Consider the following 18,218-nt stretch of genomic DNA (forward strand, 5'->3'; position numbering starts at 1 on the left):
TTAAAAGTCGTGTGTTTAGAAGGCTGAACCAGTGTCGCTCTCTGGGCTGAGGAGGGACCCTTGGCACACTGCATGTAGCATTTGCGCAGAGTGCTGCTGGCCACAGCTGCTTCAGTAACGGAGCTGGTCATCCCGCCTCATTGATGACATCATGATATCATCTGAAGGGTGTTTGCATCTGCTCTGCTCCAGGCCCCAGCCAGTAGGAGCAATAAACCGTGACGTTTGTGTTAGTTATCCTTCTTTATCTTGAAAGGTGTTCACAAATCTAAAATGCCCTTTTCTGACCTTCTAGGTCCCGTTGTCACACAGGACATTACCACGTATCACACGGTGTTTCTTTTGGCCATTTTAGGAGGAATGGCTTTCATACTTTTGGTTTTGCTGTGTCTCCTTTTATATTATTGCAGGTAATGTTTTACCATTTTGGCAATATCTTTTTTTCATTTGGAATGTCTTGTGCAAGCATTAATATGGAGGTCTCTTTTTCTGAATCAAAATCCCTTTTTTTTTTCTCATGAAAAATACCTACAAACTATTTGTCATCTTACTTGCAGATGAACAAAGGACTGTGAGGCACACTGTGTATAACATTGCTTTGAAGGGGACTTATAAAAAATGTTTGACAGTTGTCCTGTGATTCACTCAGAATATTCCTAAACACTGATTAAGATGTGATATTCTCAAGGACAAAGCAGAACTATTTTTATTGTGATGCCTCGTCTGTTCCATTTGCGGGAATGTTGATTGTTGATTCTTTGGGTAACCGCTTTTGAGTGAATAACTCAGATGTACTTTTAAAAGCCCGAGGGTGAAATCTGGATTATGCTGCTTGGAATCAAAATAAGGCTGAGGGTGTGGGGTGAGCAGGCTTCTGGCCGCCGATTAGTTGTTTAGTCTTGTTTCTTTCTGTGGAAATTGCGAGTTAGGATTTTACTTGAAACATGACCATGACGAGAACCTTTCATCTTTGGGTTTAGATTATTGTCTCTTTGATTGCAGGCGGAAGTGCTTGAAGCCTCGTCAACACCTTAGAAAACTGCAGCTTCCCGCGGCTCTGGAGAGTTCCAAACGAGATCAGTCCACCTCCATGTCTCACATCAACTTGCTGTTCTCCCGTCGGGAGTCGGAGTTCCCAGGCCCACTCTCGGTCACCAGCCACCGCCGCCCAGACGCCCCAGGCACAAAGGAGCTGATGAGTGGGGTCCATTTAGAAATGATGTCTTCCAACGGAGAGGTGGACATGCACACCCCGATGCTAAAGCTTTCCTATAGCACCTCCCAGGAGTTCAGCTCTCGGGAGGAACTCCTGTCTCATAAGGAAGAGGATAAAAGCCAAATCTCCTTTGATAACCTAACACCGAGTGGGACGTTGGGAAAAGACTACCATAAATCCGTGGAGATTTTTCCCTTGAAGTCCAGAAAATCTATGGAAAGAGAAGGCTATGAGTCCCCTGGCCACGGTGACTACAGGAGGAGTTACAATGCCATGCTGTCACAGCCTTTATTTGAGAAGCAAGACAGAGACAGTCAGGCCTCTGTTAACCATATTTCCACAGGAAGTAAACTCACCATTCAGGAACACATGTACCCCGCACCTTCTTCTCTCGAGAAAGAACAGCTGCTTGACCGCAGACCTACTGAATGTATGATGTCGCGATCCGTGGACCACCTGGAAAGACCTACATCTTTTTCTCGGCCCGGCCAGTTGATCTGCTGCAGCTCCGTTGACCAGGTCAATGACAGCGTTTACAGAAAAGTGTTACCTGCCTTGGTCATCCCTGCTCACTATATGAAACTCCCCGGGGACCACTCGTATGTGGGCCAGCCCTTGGTCGTTCCAGCGGACCAGCAGCTTGAAATCGAGAGACTGCAGGCTGAGCTCTCCAGCCCCCATGCAGGGATCTTTCCGCACTCCTCCTCCCAGATCCAAGCCCAGCCCTTGCCGTGCCAGGCAATCTCTCAGCAGCACTTGCAGGATGCAGGCAGCCGGGATTGGAGCCCGCAGAACGCATCCATGTCGGAGTCTCTCTCCATCCCAGCATCCCTGAATGATGCAGCCTTGGCCCAGATGAACAGCGAGGTCCAGCTCCTGACCGAAAAGGCTCTGATGGAACTTGGCGGTGGGAAGCCGCTCCCACATCCCCGGGCCTGGTTCGTCTCCCTGGACGGTAGGTCCAACGCACACGTTAGACATTCTTACATCGATCTCCAAAGAGCTGGAAGGAATGGAAGTAATGATGCCAGTTTGGACTCGGGAGTGGATATGAATGAACCAAAATCTGCCCGGAAGGGAAGAGGAGACCCTTTGTCTCTCCCTCAGAACCACCCCCCTGTCCAGGAGCATCCTCAGAAGGAGCCCCGGGCGGCCGACAGTACCGCCTACACACAGCTCGTGTACCTGGACGACCTGGACCAAAGCGGCAGTGAGTGTGGCACCACAGTCTGCACCCCTGACGACAGTGCCCTGCGATGCTTGCTGGACAGCTCCAGCCGGAGAAGTGGTGGCCAGCTGCCCAGCCTGCAGGAGGAGATGACCAAACGAACTGCAGAGGGCCCCCCGGAGCCCTTAGCCAGCCCAGATCAACGAAGGTCTGCTCACGAGGATGACGAAGATGATGACGACGATGACCAAGGAGAGGACAAGAAGAGCCCCTGGCAGAAGCGGGAAGAGAGACCCCTGATGGCATTTAACATTAAATGAGCGACTGCAGAGTCACCCAACCTAACAAAGTTGCCAAAAATTCTTACTTATGGAAGCGTTTACATGTTTATGGAGGAGGCTGAACAAACGTGGCCCGTGTACGTTTCCATTATGGATTGTATAAATGTTAGAAAGGAATTACAGTGATGCCTCAGAATAAAGGACGATGGGAATGGATGCCTCACCACCAGGGAGGTGGTGTCTGAATATCCTTCCACATGCTTGACGTGTCCACCCCAAGGACACTAAAAAACCACAACTGATGTTGCTGGGTTCTGAGGATCACCTCAGTTCTCCCTCAGATTCCGGGAACAGATGAAACTCTTTTTTGCATTGCTTGAGTCAGTTTTATCACGATAATGCTCCTATGAAGTTATGATTGAAAAATTAGCTTGGCACTTAGTGTCTCGAGGTATTTGTGACCTCAAAGGAAAGCTATGCATCGCTGCGCCATGCTCTTACTTTGCTTAGGTTTTTGCTTTGCGTAGGTTGTTTCAGGTTCGCTTTTTTTATAAACCCAGTTTGGTTGTCAAGATTTTATTCCTTCATCTTCATCTGTTCTGCTTCTTGGTGGTTTATTTCCATGTTTTCGTTCAGGAACTCCTGAGTGTCATCTCTTAACATTCAAGCCTTTTAATGAAATCGTACTGAAATTTTTTATCAACTGAAAATCCTTCAATTCCGGTCCCATTAACTCCAAGTGCCTTTTTTACAGTGATAACAGACAGTCCCTCACTTATCCTCTTTGTTTTTCTTAACTCCTGTAATGGAACTGCCTGGATTTTATAAAGTTATTAAACGATACCCCTTTTCTTTGAACTGCATGCTGCCAAGTGCCCGTTTGTGCGCAGAATTCTGGTTTCAGCGCAGTGTACTCTCTAGTTTTCCTGTGTGGCGTGGATTCTGTTTAGCTAAGATAGACTAGAGGACACCTTAGAGACCCCCCCCATCCCTTTGGCCACTAGCCACCATTATGGTTTTATTGGCTGTTTGTATATGCGGTTACGTATTAGCGCTGGAATTCTGTGGGCTGATCTTGCTCTCCCAACATGAAGTGTGGACTGAGCAAGTGGACTGAATGTGACTATTAAAAAAAATCTTATGTACTATCCAAAAGTGCCAGAATGACTCTTCTGTGCATTCTCCTTAAAGAGCTGCTTGGTTATCCAAAAAATGAAAAGTCAAAATAAACTCTGCAGGAAAAAAAAACACAAAAAACTATCTTCTGGTTCTTCTCATTTGTTCTCAGCCGTTCTTTTTTTCAAAGTTGTTATGAGAATTTCCTCTTCATTTCTTGGCAGTCTAAATGCCCATTTGTTGGACTTATATTAAAAAACCACCATAAATTTAGACTATGGTTCAGGTCCTTAAAAGTCCACTTGTGCATTTAGTTTCGTGCAAGAATACAAAGTAACATTGTGTGGTGTTTCAGAGGCAAGAAACTGAGGGTTTATGTTCAGTATTGATTCACTTTGCAACAGCTTCCAAATGACCTCATTAAAATTACCAGAACCATCCCCTTATATAAAACTGTTCCTCAAAATCACTAATGGAGACATCAGAACACAGAAGAGATTGGTGGAAAGAAATTAAGAAATTAAGCTAGCTGTGTTTATAGGATCAGCTTCCATACAAAATCTTTATTGGTGAATTCCAGGCAGGCAGAAAACTAATCAGGCTGCTTTTTGTCCTTTTAATTCTAAAGTGTTAACGTTTAGTATTTTGCTTTTAAGAGGTAAACCGGTTGAGAGATTCCTCCACAGTGTCGGGACATCTAAATGTGAGTCTGTGGTTTAACAAGTGAGGGCACCTTTGGGAGTGAACATTCTCACCAATAGGTGGCAGGTGAGCCCTTGCAGACTCCACTGAGACTCCAAGGAAAGGCCCTTTGCCAACTGTCCTCCAAAGAAAAGGTAAGTGGCCTCTACAAGAATACCCAGGGTGCCCTGACCCACGTGGTTCAATTGATTGAGCTTCGTTCTGTGCACCGTGCACTAAAAGGTCACTGGTTTGATTCCTGGTCAGGTTACATATCCAGGTTTTGGGTTTGGTCTCTGGTTGGGGTGCATGCAGGACATAACAGGCCAATGTTTCTCTCTCTCACTCTCCTCTCTCTAAAGAAAACAATTTAAAAATCATATTTAGCCTTGGCCAGTTTGGTTCAGCGGTTAGAGCGTTGGCCCACCGACCAATGAGTTTCGGGTTCGATTCCAGTTGAGTTACGTACCTCTGTCGCGGTTCATCCCCGGCCCTGGTCAGGTTGTATAGGAAGCAACCAGTCGACGTGTCTCTATCACATCCATGTTTCTCTCTGTCTCTTTCTCCCTCCCTTCCTCCCTCCCACTCTATCTAATGATAAATAGAAAAATATTCTCACTCAGCTGGTGTGGCTCAGTGGTTGAGTGTTGACCCATGCACCAAGAGGTCACCAGTTTGATTCCCGGTCAGGGCACATACCCAGGTTGTGGGCCTGACCCCCAGTGGAGGGCATGCAGGAGGCGGCCAATAGATGTTCTCTCTCATCAATGTTTCCCTCTCTCCCTCTCCCTTCCTCTCTCTCACTCTAAAAAAAAAAAATCAATAAAGAAAATTTATTTTTAATATCCTTGGGTTAGGAATTAAAAAAACTCATATTTAGCCCTGGCTGGTTTGGTTCAGTGGTTAGAGCATCAGCCTGTGGACTAGAGTCTCGGGTTCAGTTCCAGTCAGGGGCATGTGCCTCAGTTGCAGTTTGGTCCCTGTATCTCTGTCACATCAGTGTTTCTCTCTATCCTCCTCTTCCTCCCTCTTCCCCTCCCACTCTAGCTAAAGATAAATGGAAAAATAACCTCAGGTGAGGATATTTTTTTAAAAATTATATTTAAGAAATATATATCCAGGGTCAGACCTGGGTGACTGTGACTGGGGAAACACTGGGAGGTCCCCAGCCTGTTGCAGCTCTGCCTAGGGTTATGACCAGGGCTGTCACCTTAAAGCATCAGTTTTCAGAAGATTATGGGAGATCTGGCAGGAAGATGGTGGGCAAAGGGGCTTTTCTGACTTTGAATTAGGCTGGACATAGCTGGGTCTGCCACGGGTACAGAAAATGCAGAGCAGCCAGCCATGATCAGAAGGCGCTGTGTGCCTAGGAAAACAAGGTGTGTGAAAGGGAAATTGGTTCTACCAAAAATGGAGCTTAACTCATTTTCACTTACATGTTAACATTTTTGCTCAGGGTGCTGACACTGATCACCAGACTCTAATTGTCTGCACAGAGCACCGTGACTGAGGACTGGAAACATTTTATTTATCTTCTCTCTACCCTGGTGGGGGTAAAACTATGTCACAGTGTTCCTAGTCAATTATATTGTCTGAAGAACCAAAACCATCAAAGTCATCTTGCTTGTGCCACCTAGTGGTGAGTTTTCACCTGCCTATTAATTAAGGAGACTTCAATTGAACAAGCAGGGGTCCAGCTCTGGGAAGACAGGATGGTGTGCCCAGGAGTGACTTGGACCTACTTCTGTCCTTCAGGTAAGGAGATGGGGACTGATGCTTGTTGAGTCTCTACCCTGGAAACTATATATGTGTGTGTGTGTGTGTGTGTGTGTGTGTGTGTATTTTTTTTTTTGGTACATAGCGGGAACTGAATCCAGGACTCTGGTCCGCAGGCTAATGCTCCAACCACTGAGCCAAACCGGCTGGAGCGGAAACAATATATTGAGAACAATAATACATTCAATTCTAACAATATGCATTCAGTTCTCAAAACATTTTTATTTCTCTGTTTTACCCCTAACTAAATTGAGGCTGGAGGCTTAGGTAATTGAGGCCCCTTAGCCAGAAGCTGCTTAAACAACCAGCTCTCTGGAAATGAATGCATGTAAGTTATAAATGTCCCTGATTAAAGAGTGTGTAGGACACAACTTACACATCCAAACAAAATACATAATTGTAAAAACCATTTGACAGGTGTTCTCACAGAATGCTTTCGTCAATTTTTGCCATACCTATTGTGGCAATTGACAAAAGGATGTAGCTCTGACATTAATGTATTGTTTTTACATAAATGATTAAGATGAAACTGAAACAAAGACATGTCAGAACGTCACTCGTTCATCCATCATACCATGTCTTCTTTGCTGAGTCAGACACTGGTTTTTGAATGCTGGAAGAGTATTTTCGCAGCCTGCTGTGCTAGTCCCAGTGTGATGGGTCTAGACATGATACAGTTTTAGGTTTATTGACATTTTTTCAGTGCTTTCTTTTTTTTTTTTTTAATCCTCACCTGAGGACATTTTTGCATTTTTTGTTCAGACAGAGCGGGAGGGAGAGAGAGGAAGAGAGAGAGAGAAACATCGATGTGAAGGGACACATCGAGTGGCTGCCACCCGCACGACCAACCAGGGCCGGGGACAAACTGCAACCGAGGTACGTGCCCTTAGCGGAAACCGAACCCGGGTCTCTCTGTACCGCAGGCCGACGCTCTAACCGCTGAGCCAAACCGGCCAGGGCTAAATCTAGACAGCAAATCAAGGGTTGATTTGTGGCATTGACAATTTCCATGGTGTAAATACACCCACATGGCCAGTGGCCAGCAACTAAAGTGACATCACCGCACTCAAGAGTTGGGAAGAGATGCCCTGTAGCTCACACTTGTATTTCCACCAGATACAATAAAGGTAAATAACATCAAGAGTGTAATCAAATACATAGTTGATCCTCATTGTTGGCAGATTCCTTTATTTACGAATTTGCCTACTGGCTATAATTTATTTGTAACCCCGAGATCAATCCTTGCCATTTTTTCTCAGTCATTCATGAATATGTGTGGAGCAAAGAAAAATTTGAGTTGCCCCTTGCCCGGTTCCCAGCCCGGGTTTCTACCTTCTTGTTGCAGCTCTCACTGAACAGATGCCCCTTTTTCGAAGTCTACTTAACTGCCACACTTTCTGCATTTTTGTGCTTTTGTTGTTCAGTGTTTAAAAGGGCCCCACTAGCGCTGAAGTGCTGTCTAGTGCTCCTGAGGTCAAGAAGGCTTGTGATTGATCCAGCCTTTTGGACAAAATACATGAGTTAGATAAGCTTCCTTCAGGCATGAGTTACAGTCCCACTGGCCACAAGTTCAGTGTTACAGCATCAACACATAAAACAAGATTATATATTGATCAGTTGATGAAAATATTGTGAACAGAGGCTCACAGGCTCCTAACCCTGTATTTCCCCCAGGAGCAGTGATTCCAGCCTTGTATTCCCTTATTCAGTTTCATGGCAACTTTTATTTTTTTTATTTTTTATTTTTTATCCTCACCCGAGGACATTTTTGCATTTTTTGTTGTTGTTGTTCAGACAGACCGGGAGGGAGAGAGAGGAAGAGAGAGAGAGAGAGAAACATCGATGTGAAGGGACACATCGAGTGGCTGCCACCCGCACGACCAACCAGGGCCGGGGACAAACTGCAACCGAGGTACGTGCCCTTAGCGGAAACCGAACCCGGGTCTCTCTGTACCGCAGGCCGACGCTCTAACCGCTGAGCCAAACCGGCCAGGGCTCATGGCAACTTTATAGAATTAACTATCATGAATAAGAATCGAGTATAGTAATTAGGAACTGATGAGTTTTAAGTAATCATTACCTTTGTTTTAAATATAATTATTAGTTGTAAGCTTGTAAAATTTAATTTTTAGTAACCTGTTTTTTTAACAACTGGCTTGCAAAATTCCCAACGTTCCACTCTCTCTCAGATCTGCTGGGCACACCACTTGCAACAAGGTAGCAGCACGTAAACAAAGGTTGGTCTGACTCCAAAGCCTCATCTCTTGTTTTTTGAAACTTCAGGTGGGAATGCTAATGGAGGTGAAATTGCTCACCAGGTGTTAGTGTAACTCAGGGTGCTAGATGGACCCCATTCACTGGGAAAAGAACCTCCCACCTTCTTGTGGTTCTGGTCTGGCCGCAGGACTGGGAAGAATTTATGAAAGAGTGTGGCATAAACCGTGACAGGAACCAGGCAACATCATTTAAATGACAAAGACCTTGTGCTTTGAGGATTTTATTTCCTATAAACTACTACTGATCAGTGCTACAGCAGTGAAGCAAAGAGCTCAAGAAAATAAGACCAGAACCAAAAAGGAAAATAGACCATACAAGCTAAAAATAATCAGGCCATAAGCATGATAAACTCAGTGCGCTTTCTTGTGTTCATCCTCTTTAAAATTTTACTTTATGCAGACCTCCGTAACTGGAGGACAGGAGGATAAAAATGAATGAGTGCAGTGACAGAAAGTGGGGTTTTTAAAACTATTTTGAGATTCTGTGACTCCTTGTTTGCTATTTTGACACTGTAATTAAAGCAAGTTGCAGTTACATTTTGGGACTTTTTTTAAAAATAATTTTTCTTTACTGATTTTAGAAAGAGAGGAAGGGAGAGGGAGAGAAAGATAGAAAGAGAGAGGACATCAATTGGCCACCTCCTGCATGTCCCCCACTGGGGATCAGGCCAACAACCTGGGCATGTGTCCTGGCTGGGAATCGAACCCGTGACCTCTTATTGCATGAGTTGATGCTCAGTCCACTGAGCCACACCAGCCGGGTTGTTGTGGGACTTTTATGACAGCCTTCAACTTCATGGAGAACCTGTTGAAGTGGGCACGATGGTTGTCATGTTCATGGAATAAGAGAAGGTGGGCAGTGGAGGAGAAGGACTTCACATGTGGGAGAGCTCTGGCTAAGCTCTTTAGAGTAAATAGAAACTGCAAGCCTTTTCCCCCCCTGAAAACTGTATTTTCAAAACTGTGGATATAAATACACACGGAAGTTCCTGGTGAACTTTTTGTTCTTCTTCACAGTGATTGTGACCTGCTGGATGCTGGTATCCTGGTACCTGTGAAGGAGCTAATCATCCCAGTAAAACCATTTACACCTCAACAGAATGAATAGGAATTAGAGGGCCTGAGAATTTAGAACATGAAAGAGGCTTGATAATCTCACACAGAAGGATATTGATATTGAAAGTGCTGAGAGGACCTCCCCACAAGAACTGCTATAGCAAAAGTGCCATACATTGGGTGGCTTATGAACAACCCACATTCCTCACAGTTCTGGAGTCTGGAAGTCTATGATCGGGGGCCAGCATGGTCAGGTTCTGGTGAGGACCCTCTTTTAGGTCAAAAACTTCTCATTGTGTCCCCAAATAGCAGAAGGGGTGAGAGATCTCTGGAGGGTCTCTTATATGGCAACAAACCCACTCATGAGGGCTGTACCCTCATGAACTAAACACTTCTCAGAGTCCTCACCTCCTAATACCATCACCTTGGGCATTAGGATTCCAACCTAAGAATTTGGGGGGGGGGGGGACGCAAACATTCAGACCATAGAAAGAAACAGGGCCCCAATTCCTGACTCCTGGTCCTGTGTGTCTCTACCACCTCATGCTGCCTCTCCAGCCCCTGCGCTTCCTGCCAGGTCTCCACACCCTCTGCCATCTGTTCACATTTTGTGTACAAGAGATACTCAGCAATTAGAGTATGGGGCACTGGAAGCCATGCTAATTATTAAAATTCTAGGGCTTTTGGAAGAAGCCTGGACTCAGATGGGCCTTTGGACTCAGAACACCTGAGTGTCAGACCTGGTGCTGGTGATCAGACAGGTGACTCACTTCCATGGCTGGTGAAGGGAGTTGGTGGTGATAGCTCTGCTCACCTCTGGGTGGGTTGAGTTCAAACAAGACAATGAATATTCACGTTCCTTAAAACTGTAAATTATGGTACAAATACAATTTGTTACTCTTCTTAATCACTCTTTGTAGCTTGTAGCTCCCCGATCCTGTTACAAAGTGTAACAGTGATCACCTTGTGTTCTATCAGCTGCTGCTCAGCAGATTTTTTTGGAAAATGATGAACAAGACAGCAGGGTCTGTGCCTTCTGTGCTTCCCACCTTCCACAAGCTTCTCTCCCTTTGTGCAGGTAGTGAAGGTGCAGTCTTACGTATTGGTCTAGAAACGTGTGTGAGGATACTGCTTACAAAAGCAGGAGTGCTAGGGTAGGAGCCCAGTAACCATAATTTATTTGCTACTAACCACAAAGATAAATATCTTTGTAAAACACAGCAGTGGCCTCTGCCTTGCTTATTTAGTTGCTTTTGTAGGAAGATTGTCATCACATGCTTGTACCTTTTAGAACAGCCAGCGGTGCTGAAACCCAGATACGCATTAGCATCGCCTGGGGAGCTCAAAAAACACTCCTTTTTGAACACCCCACAGACCCATCAGAATCAGAATCTTTAAAGGTGGCCTCCGTCACTGGAAAATTTTTAAGAAACAGGTGTGTCGCCCACCCCTGATTCTGACACACAGGCTTGTACTGCTTTAGAAATTCTGAAGATACTTTATAGCACCTTCTGTTGCAAACCTCCAGGAATGATGGATTTCCCCTTTGTTTCCAGGGTAGATTGGCTGTGCTGCCCCGGACTTGCAGTTGAGGAGGGCAATGTGCTCAGTAACAGTCCCCCAGGCTGAGCGGCATATGCCTGACAGATGTGACCAGGGCTCTCCTCTGCTCTGTTCACACTGCCTGTTGAACATACCGTCCCGTGTTCTGTTCACGTACTACACGTTCCCCTGGTGTCACATGCACAGCCGGCGAAGGACTCCCTTGGCTGTGTCTGCAGCCCAGGGCTGCTGCTGAAATCCAGACTCCTGTTTCCAGCTGCTGACTGTGCATCTTCATCCACGTGACCATCAAGCTCCTCAGACTCAAGGTGTCCCAACATGGAGTCATCACACACCATCCCCTGTATCTCCCTGCCCCTCCAAGCCTGGTTCTCCTAGTTTTCTCCCACATCTGCTACCCCAATAAGTAGCTGCACCATACACATTTTCCCTAGCCAGAAACCTCAAGTCACCCTACAAACCAATGTCAACCTCACCACCCAAATTCAGGCACCAAGTCCTGTCAATTCCACCTGCTGTCAGGAAAAAAGGTGAATGTTTCATGCAACTGGCTGGCTTGGGCTTTCTGAGCCAAATTGACTGGCAGCCTAGGTTTAAGGATGAGTTCATAGTAACCATTTCTTGAAAGACAGATAGTGGATTACTCCAGGGAGATGAGCAGGTTTATCTGCCCTGGAGCCATTCATTTTTCTTCATTTACATTCATTGTAATGGATAGTCCCCTTCTCAACCCAGAGAGGGTTTGTTTCCCTGGGAAAGTTACTCCCCCTTAGCTAGGGAGGGGGCGGGCAGCAGGACAGCGGTGTGTTCCTGTGCTAGCTCCAAGTTTCATAATTTGGGGTGTCCTGTCCTGCAGCAAGTACACCCCTTCTATGTGCAAAATAACATCTACCTTTATTACGTGCCCTTGCATTTGCAAGGAGCAAAATGGGAGGGGTAACAGTGTAAAGATATTTTGTAAGTAAATATCAGTCTGCTTCTGATCTAGAAAATGTATGTTTGCTGTCAGGTAAAGTAAATACTTACATAAAGACCTATCAAATGTTAAATATCTCCTGGACCTGTCCTTCCTGTCCCCACCCCAGTTCTTTTTTTTAAGGTTTTTTTTTTTATTTTAATTTTTTTTTTTTTTTTTTTTTTTTAGAGAGAGAGAGCAAGGGAGAGGGAGAGATAGAAACATCGATGAGAGAGAACATCGATTGGCTGCCTCCTGCATGCCCCCCACTGGGGATCAGGCCCACAACCTGGGCATGTGCCCTGACCGGGAATCAAACCGGCAACCCCTTGGTACATGGGTCAACGCTCAACCTCTGAGCCACACCGATCAGCCCCCTCCCCCCAGTTCTAAGAGGCACTGCTGTAATAGCCCCTTGCTGTCTCCCACAAGTGTGGTGTACCAGCCAATCACGTCACTATTTGCATTTGACCATGTTCTTGTGGTTGCAAATGACAGAAACCAAACTCAAACCAGCATCAATTAGAGGAGGGACTTAATCATTAAGAGAGATTTGGGAGGCAGGTGAAACAATGTGATACTGTGATATATAATAAGAACTATATATCTAGTCTTCGTCCCTATTCCTGGCACAGAGCTCCTAAACCCTTGGAATTTCCTGAGTGATGAAGGAGTGTGATAAAAGTGTCTTGATATTCACAACAGACCCCTTTAAACCACACCAGAGTTTATGTTAATGATGTAACTTTTGGAAAGCAACTAAGGATGGGGCTGGTTGCCAGGGGAGCCATTGGTGAGATTGTAGGGTTGGAATTTTCATTCCCACCCCTGACCTCAGGAGAGGGGCTGGAGATTGAATCAGTGGCCAGTGATCAATGATTTAATCATACCTGTGTAATGAAGGCTCCATAAAAACCCAAAAGGATAGGGTTTGGAGAGCTTCTGGGTTGATGAACACATGGAGATTTGGGAGAGTGGTGTTCTGGAACAGGACAGGAATTTCCTCACCCTTTGCCTTATCCCTTACACTACACATTGCTTCCATCTGGCTGTTTCTGAGTTATATACTTTTATAATAAAACAGTGATCTAGTAAGTAAAGTGTTTCCCTGAGCTCTGTGAGCCACTTAGCAAATTAATGGAGCCCCAAGAGGTGCTGTATAGCCTCTGCTCTATAGCCAGTTGGTCAGAAGCATAGGTGACCATCTGGACTTTCGATTGGCATCTGAAGTGGGGCCAGTCTTATGGACCCGAGCCCTTTACCTGTGAGATCTAATACTATTTTCAGGTAGATAGCGTTGGAATTAAGTTCAACTATAGGGCCCAGCTTGTATTGGAAGATTGCTTGGCAGTATTAGAAAACCCACATACTATAATGGTGTCAGAATTAGACAAGGGAACAGAGCTACAAAAGACAAAAGGTAGCCCTGGCCGGTTTGGCTCAGTGTTGGGGCATCCACCCATGGACCAATAAGTCACGGGTTCGATTCCGGTCAAGGGCACAGACCTCGGTTGCAGATCAGGCCCTGGCCCAGGTCGGGGAATTCCAAGGGTTTAGGAGCTCTGTGCCAGGAATAGGGATGAAGACTAGATACATAGTTTTTATTATATGAAGATAAATAGAAAAATAGCCTCGGGTGAGGATTTAAGAAAAGAAAAAAGACAAAGGGTAATAACCCCATGAAAGTCTTTGTTTACCAACTTTTCATAAGTGTTATGTTGTTTCAAGTCTCACGACTTCTCTGTCATAAAGCAGGTGATGTTAATCTACTTTTGAATCCAAGGACACTGAAATTAATTGTATTGCCCAAACAGTGGTAAAGACCTGGATTTGACCAAAAACCCAGATGCTTTGCCCAGAAGTATGGTATTGTCTCCACCACACCCTGCCTTGCAGAGATTACAGGGTAATAGCTGCTAACTGTGAGCACTTTTGATGTTTCTAGCAGATTTCTAAGCAGTTCCCATGGATTAACTCATTTAATTGTCACCGTAACCTGTGAGATCAGTACTTCTGTCATTTCAGAGATGAGGAAGCTAGAGGCAGAGTAACTTTCCTATGCTCTCTGCCACTCTGAAATTCATATGAAATGGTGGCGTTTTCTTAAGAAAAGCTGAAAGTTTGTTTCCCAGAATGCTAACAATTTGATAAATAGTACAACATAATTATAAATTCCTTCAAGAAACCTGCTGGTAGTAACTGAGGTCTTAAGTGATCCTGTGAGCCTTGAAAGATAACTTGATACCTACTCCCCAAGGTGGGATATTTTCAAGTCCTATGACGTTAGTCACACCTTAAAGGCCAGAGGAGGTAGGAAAGTAGGTTAATGTGAGCTCAAATGTCCAGTAGTGGAAATTTTCATGTTTTATATCACGAGACACACCAAAGGGGCATAAATGATGATGAATATAAAAGAACTACGTAGAAGTAGAGAATAGCTCAAATTACATTGGAGATCAGTTACATTGAAAGAGGCCAGAGAGACAGGTCTTTGTTTTCTTGTGTGAGAGAAGAGGAAAATTATTTCTCAGGGAGGTTTGTATTTTTCTGGACTGGTGGGTAAAAGAAAGCTGAAATGAGGCATCTTCAGAAAAATAACAACACAGCCCTGGCCGGTTTGGCTCAGCGGTTAGAGCATTGGCCTGCAGTCCGGAGAGACTCGGGTTCAGTTCCCGCTAAGGGCATGTACCTTGGTTGCAGTTTGTGCCCGGCTTTGGTTGGGGTCATGTGGGTGGCAGCCACTCATTGTGTCCCTTTCACGTCGATGTTTCTCTCTCTCTCTCTCTCCTCTCTCCCTCCCACTCAGTCTGAACAAAAAATGGAAAAATGGCCTCGGGTGAGGATAAAAAATAAAATAAAAAAATAAGGAGCTACTGAAGATTAAAAAAAAAAAAATGAAGAAAGAAAAATAACAACACAGAGCGGAAACGATTCATAGCCACAGAACACTTAAGACAGATTCATAGGAAAGACTTGTTTTTTTTTTAGTTTTTATCTAAATTTTATTTACTTTAGTCATAGCTTTTGTAATTTTTTACTACAGGAAACAGCAACATAAGTTTTAAAGATTGTGAAAAAGTAAGTAGCTTCACTAAATATGATGTATAAAAACATCAGATTGTTTAACTTGGTTGTATAAAGACTGTTGTTTTTTAAAAGATTATTATTCTGTAAAACCGAAGCTTATTCCACTCAAGTCATTAGTGGAATGAGACAAAATATCAATAAATAAATAGCCAAGGATGGCATCGTGAACTGCAGTGAAGTTTTAAATGATGTGAGTATCAGCTGTCTTTTAATGTGAACTAGAACTACAGTTGTTCCCTCTAGTCTTTTAAGAATACAACACACTTCCCTGGCCAGTTTGGCTTAGTGGTTAGAGGACTAATAACAACAAAAGAATACAACACACTATTTTAAACTTAACTTTATCATTGGGCAAATAGAATAAATTTGGACCTTCAGGAAAATCTTATGGTTGGAAAAGACACGTTTATTTCCAGACAGGCCTTTACTGAATTAATGATGGGCTATTCAACTAAAATTGTAGCACAGGGAAGGTGAAAATCAAGAGGGAAAGAGGAAATGTAATTGCTTCTAAGAACAGAAACCGCGCCTTTCATTCATTTTGTATCCTGAGGCTTGCGCAGTGGTACATGTGCGCACGCAATGGGAAGAGAGAAAGAGATAGTGTAAGAGCTCAAAAAACAAAACCCTGGCTGATAAATGAATTTACTAACGAGTTATAAAACAAAGTGAGTGAACTGTGTAATGACTTTTGGTGTTTTCTTCATTTATAAAATAAGTATTTGGGTAGATGAAAAGCTGTTTGCCAAGTTTTCTCAATAATCCTCCTTCCTTTACAATGTTAGATATAGCACCAAAATGACATTTCTTCTCATGTGTTAAAAGACACATGCCTCTTTCTGGCTAATAATTCCTTCTTTTCTGGGAATAATGCCCAATGGCCATGGGTGGGACCCAATGGCTATGTTTCTGCCTTGGGAGCAGAGTGATTGGTCCACATCCACAGTGACTGATCCAGATAGGGGCCAATCAGAGGTGTGTGTGTGTGTTTTCTTTAACTAGAACTGGGAAAGATAAGGCTAAATGTACAATCTATGAAACTTGGATTCCTTTCATTATCTGAACCACCCCAGCAACTTTCTAGTGAAAGTCCCCATTGTGCCTAAGGCTACCAGTCCACAATAAGAGAAAATAAACTAACACACAGAAGAGCTGAGAGGAGAGCCCTGGAGAGGTTCAAGACTCCGATTCTGGTTGATTCCAAAGCTCAACTGTATCACTCTCATTCCCATTATTTTACTCTTCATCCCCTTCCATTATTTAGAATTTCCACAAACCCTTCTTATAAACTCCCCTTTGTTTTCCCCTAGTTCAAGCTTCTTTGTCACTAGTATTTAATAGAACCCAGAAATAAAACATCCTACAGGCCAGATGTAGCCCAATAAACAGAAGTCCTGCTCCTGGTTGAAAACCAATGTGTGATTTTTCAGGTCCAACCACAGGCAATTTAAAAAGCTTTCCCGTCAGGCTCACCTCATGGGGGAAGCTGCCCTCCCCACCCCAGACTTGGTGCCCTGCGCTGCCCCTTGCCCCTGGGTTGGTGAAATGGCAGGACTCTCTGAGGTAAGGTATCCCCACGTCCGTGCCGAGGGGTTGACTTTTTCCCCATGCCATTCCAAGGGGAAAACAGATCCCTGTGGGAGCTGCTGCTTTTCCCTGTCCAGCCTCTTGCTTCCACTATTGCAGTAAGTGATTAAAGGCTTGATTACCTTCAGTTTGGCTTGTGGTCTTAAATGAGCGGCTCCATACCTGGCAGTTCAGCACTTCAAACAACCTAGTCAGTGAAAATGGGACATATGTTTACATTAAACTATGCAACTGCATTACATTGTAGACATTTGAAGGCATACTTGTGCTTGAAAAGGTAAATGGGAAGGCCTGGCCAGGTTGGCTCAGGAGTTGATCATTGATCTATACACCATGAGGTCGCAGGTTCGATTCCCAGTCAGAGCACATGCCCAGATTGTGGGCCTGATCCCCAGAGGAGGGGCATGCAGGAGGCAGCCAATCGATGTTCTCTCTCATCAATGTTTCTGTTTCTCTCTCCCTCTGCCTTTCTCTCTCTCTGAAATCAATAAAGAAAAAAAGAAAGGAAAAGGTAAATGGGAATATATACTTCTAGAAGTTTTTAACTTGACTTATATGGAACTATATGGAAATTTTCATCATGAAATCCTAAAAGACTCATACTACCCAATTATTGCACTCATAGGGCACCATGATAGCAGTCAGTCACCATGACAGGCAACAGTTTTTATTTTGCTGGATTTGAGATGCTCTTCATTCTATAAATGAGACCTAAAGCACATTCGTGACTCCTCTTCCTTGGAATTATAGTATTGTCCCATGATAGATATAGAAAAGGTACGTAAGAATCATGAATTTTGTGAATGGTAATCAAAATCATTCTCTAACTCGCTTCACAAAAACACAGTCTCTTCTCTTGACATGAAGGAGGGAGGGAGTGAGAACAAAGATTGCCATTAAAGCTAAGACACAGAAATTATCTGATTAACAGAAAATGAGTTTTTAAATTAATTGTATCTTTTAGCTCTGACCAGTTTGGCTCAGTGGACCAATGAGTCTTGGGTTTGATTCCGGTCAAGGGCACATACCTCAGTTGTGGTTCATCCCCAGCCCTGGTCAGGTTGTGTGGGAGGCAACCAGTCAATGTGTCTCTCTCACGCCAATGTTTCTCTTTCTCCCTTTTTTACCCTCCCTCCCTCCCACTCTATCTGATGATAAATAGAAAAATATCCTTGGGTGAGGATTACCAAAAAAATATTTCTTTTGTCTGTTTTATTTTTATTTGTCTTTTGAATTAATATAAATTCTCTCCCCCCCGCCCCACTTTTTTTTTTTTTTGTAACTAACTTAGCTTCTTTGTTTCTTTTAAGCCCTACATTAAACCTTCCATGCACCCTGACAGACAATGTATATCCATGAACTTGCCTAGGGCCAAATTCATGTGTAATTGACTTGATGACTACACGTTGCCTTAACATGCCCCCCATATAATAAGCCCAAAGGACAGAAACTAAAC

General features: G+C 44.1%; 1 protein-coding gene across 1 annotated transcript in view; it reads left to right on the forward strand.

Moving 5' to 3' along the window:
* The window catches only part of FAM171A1 (family with sequence similarity 171 member A1), a 151,700-nt gene extending 147,844 nt beyond the window's left edge, over nt 1-3,856 (forward strand). Inside the window, exons 7-8 of the mRNA XM_036281211.1 lie at nt 296-410; nt 1,003-3,856. Coding sequence (XP_036137104.1) covers nt 296-410; nt 1,003-2,704 — 1,817 coding nt within the window. The 3' untranslated portion in view covers nt 2,705-3,856. The remainder of the gene's footprint in view (nt 1-295; nt 411-1,002) is intronic.
* Nucleotides 3,857-18,218: the final 14,362 nt, after the last annotated feature.

The sequence above is a fragment of the Molossus molossus genome, unplaced genomic scaffold (assembly GCF_014108415.1).
Source record: "Molossus molossus isolate mMolMol1 unplaced genomic scaffold, mMolMol1.p scaffold_m16_p_32, whole genome shotgun sequence".
NCBI lineage: Eukaryota > Metazoa > Chordata > Mammalia > Chiroptera > Molossidae > Molossus > Molossus molossus.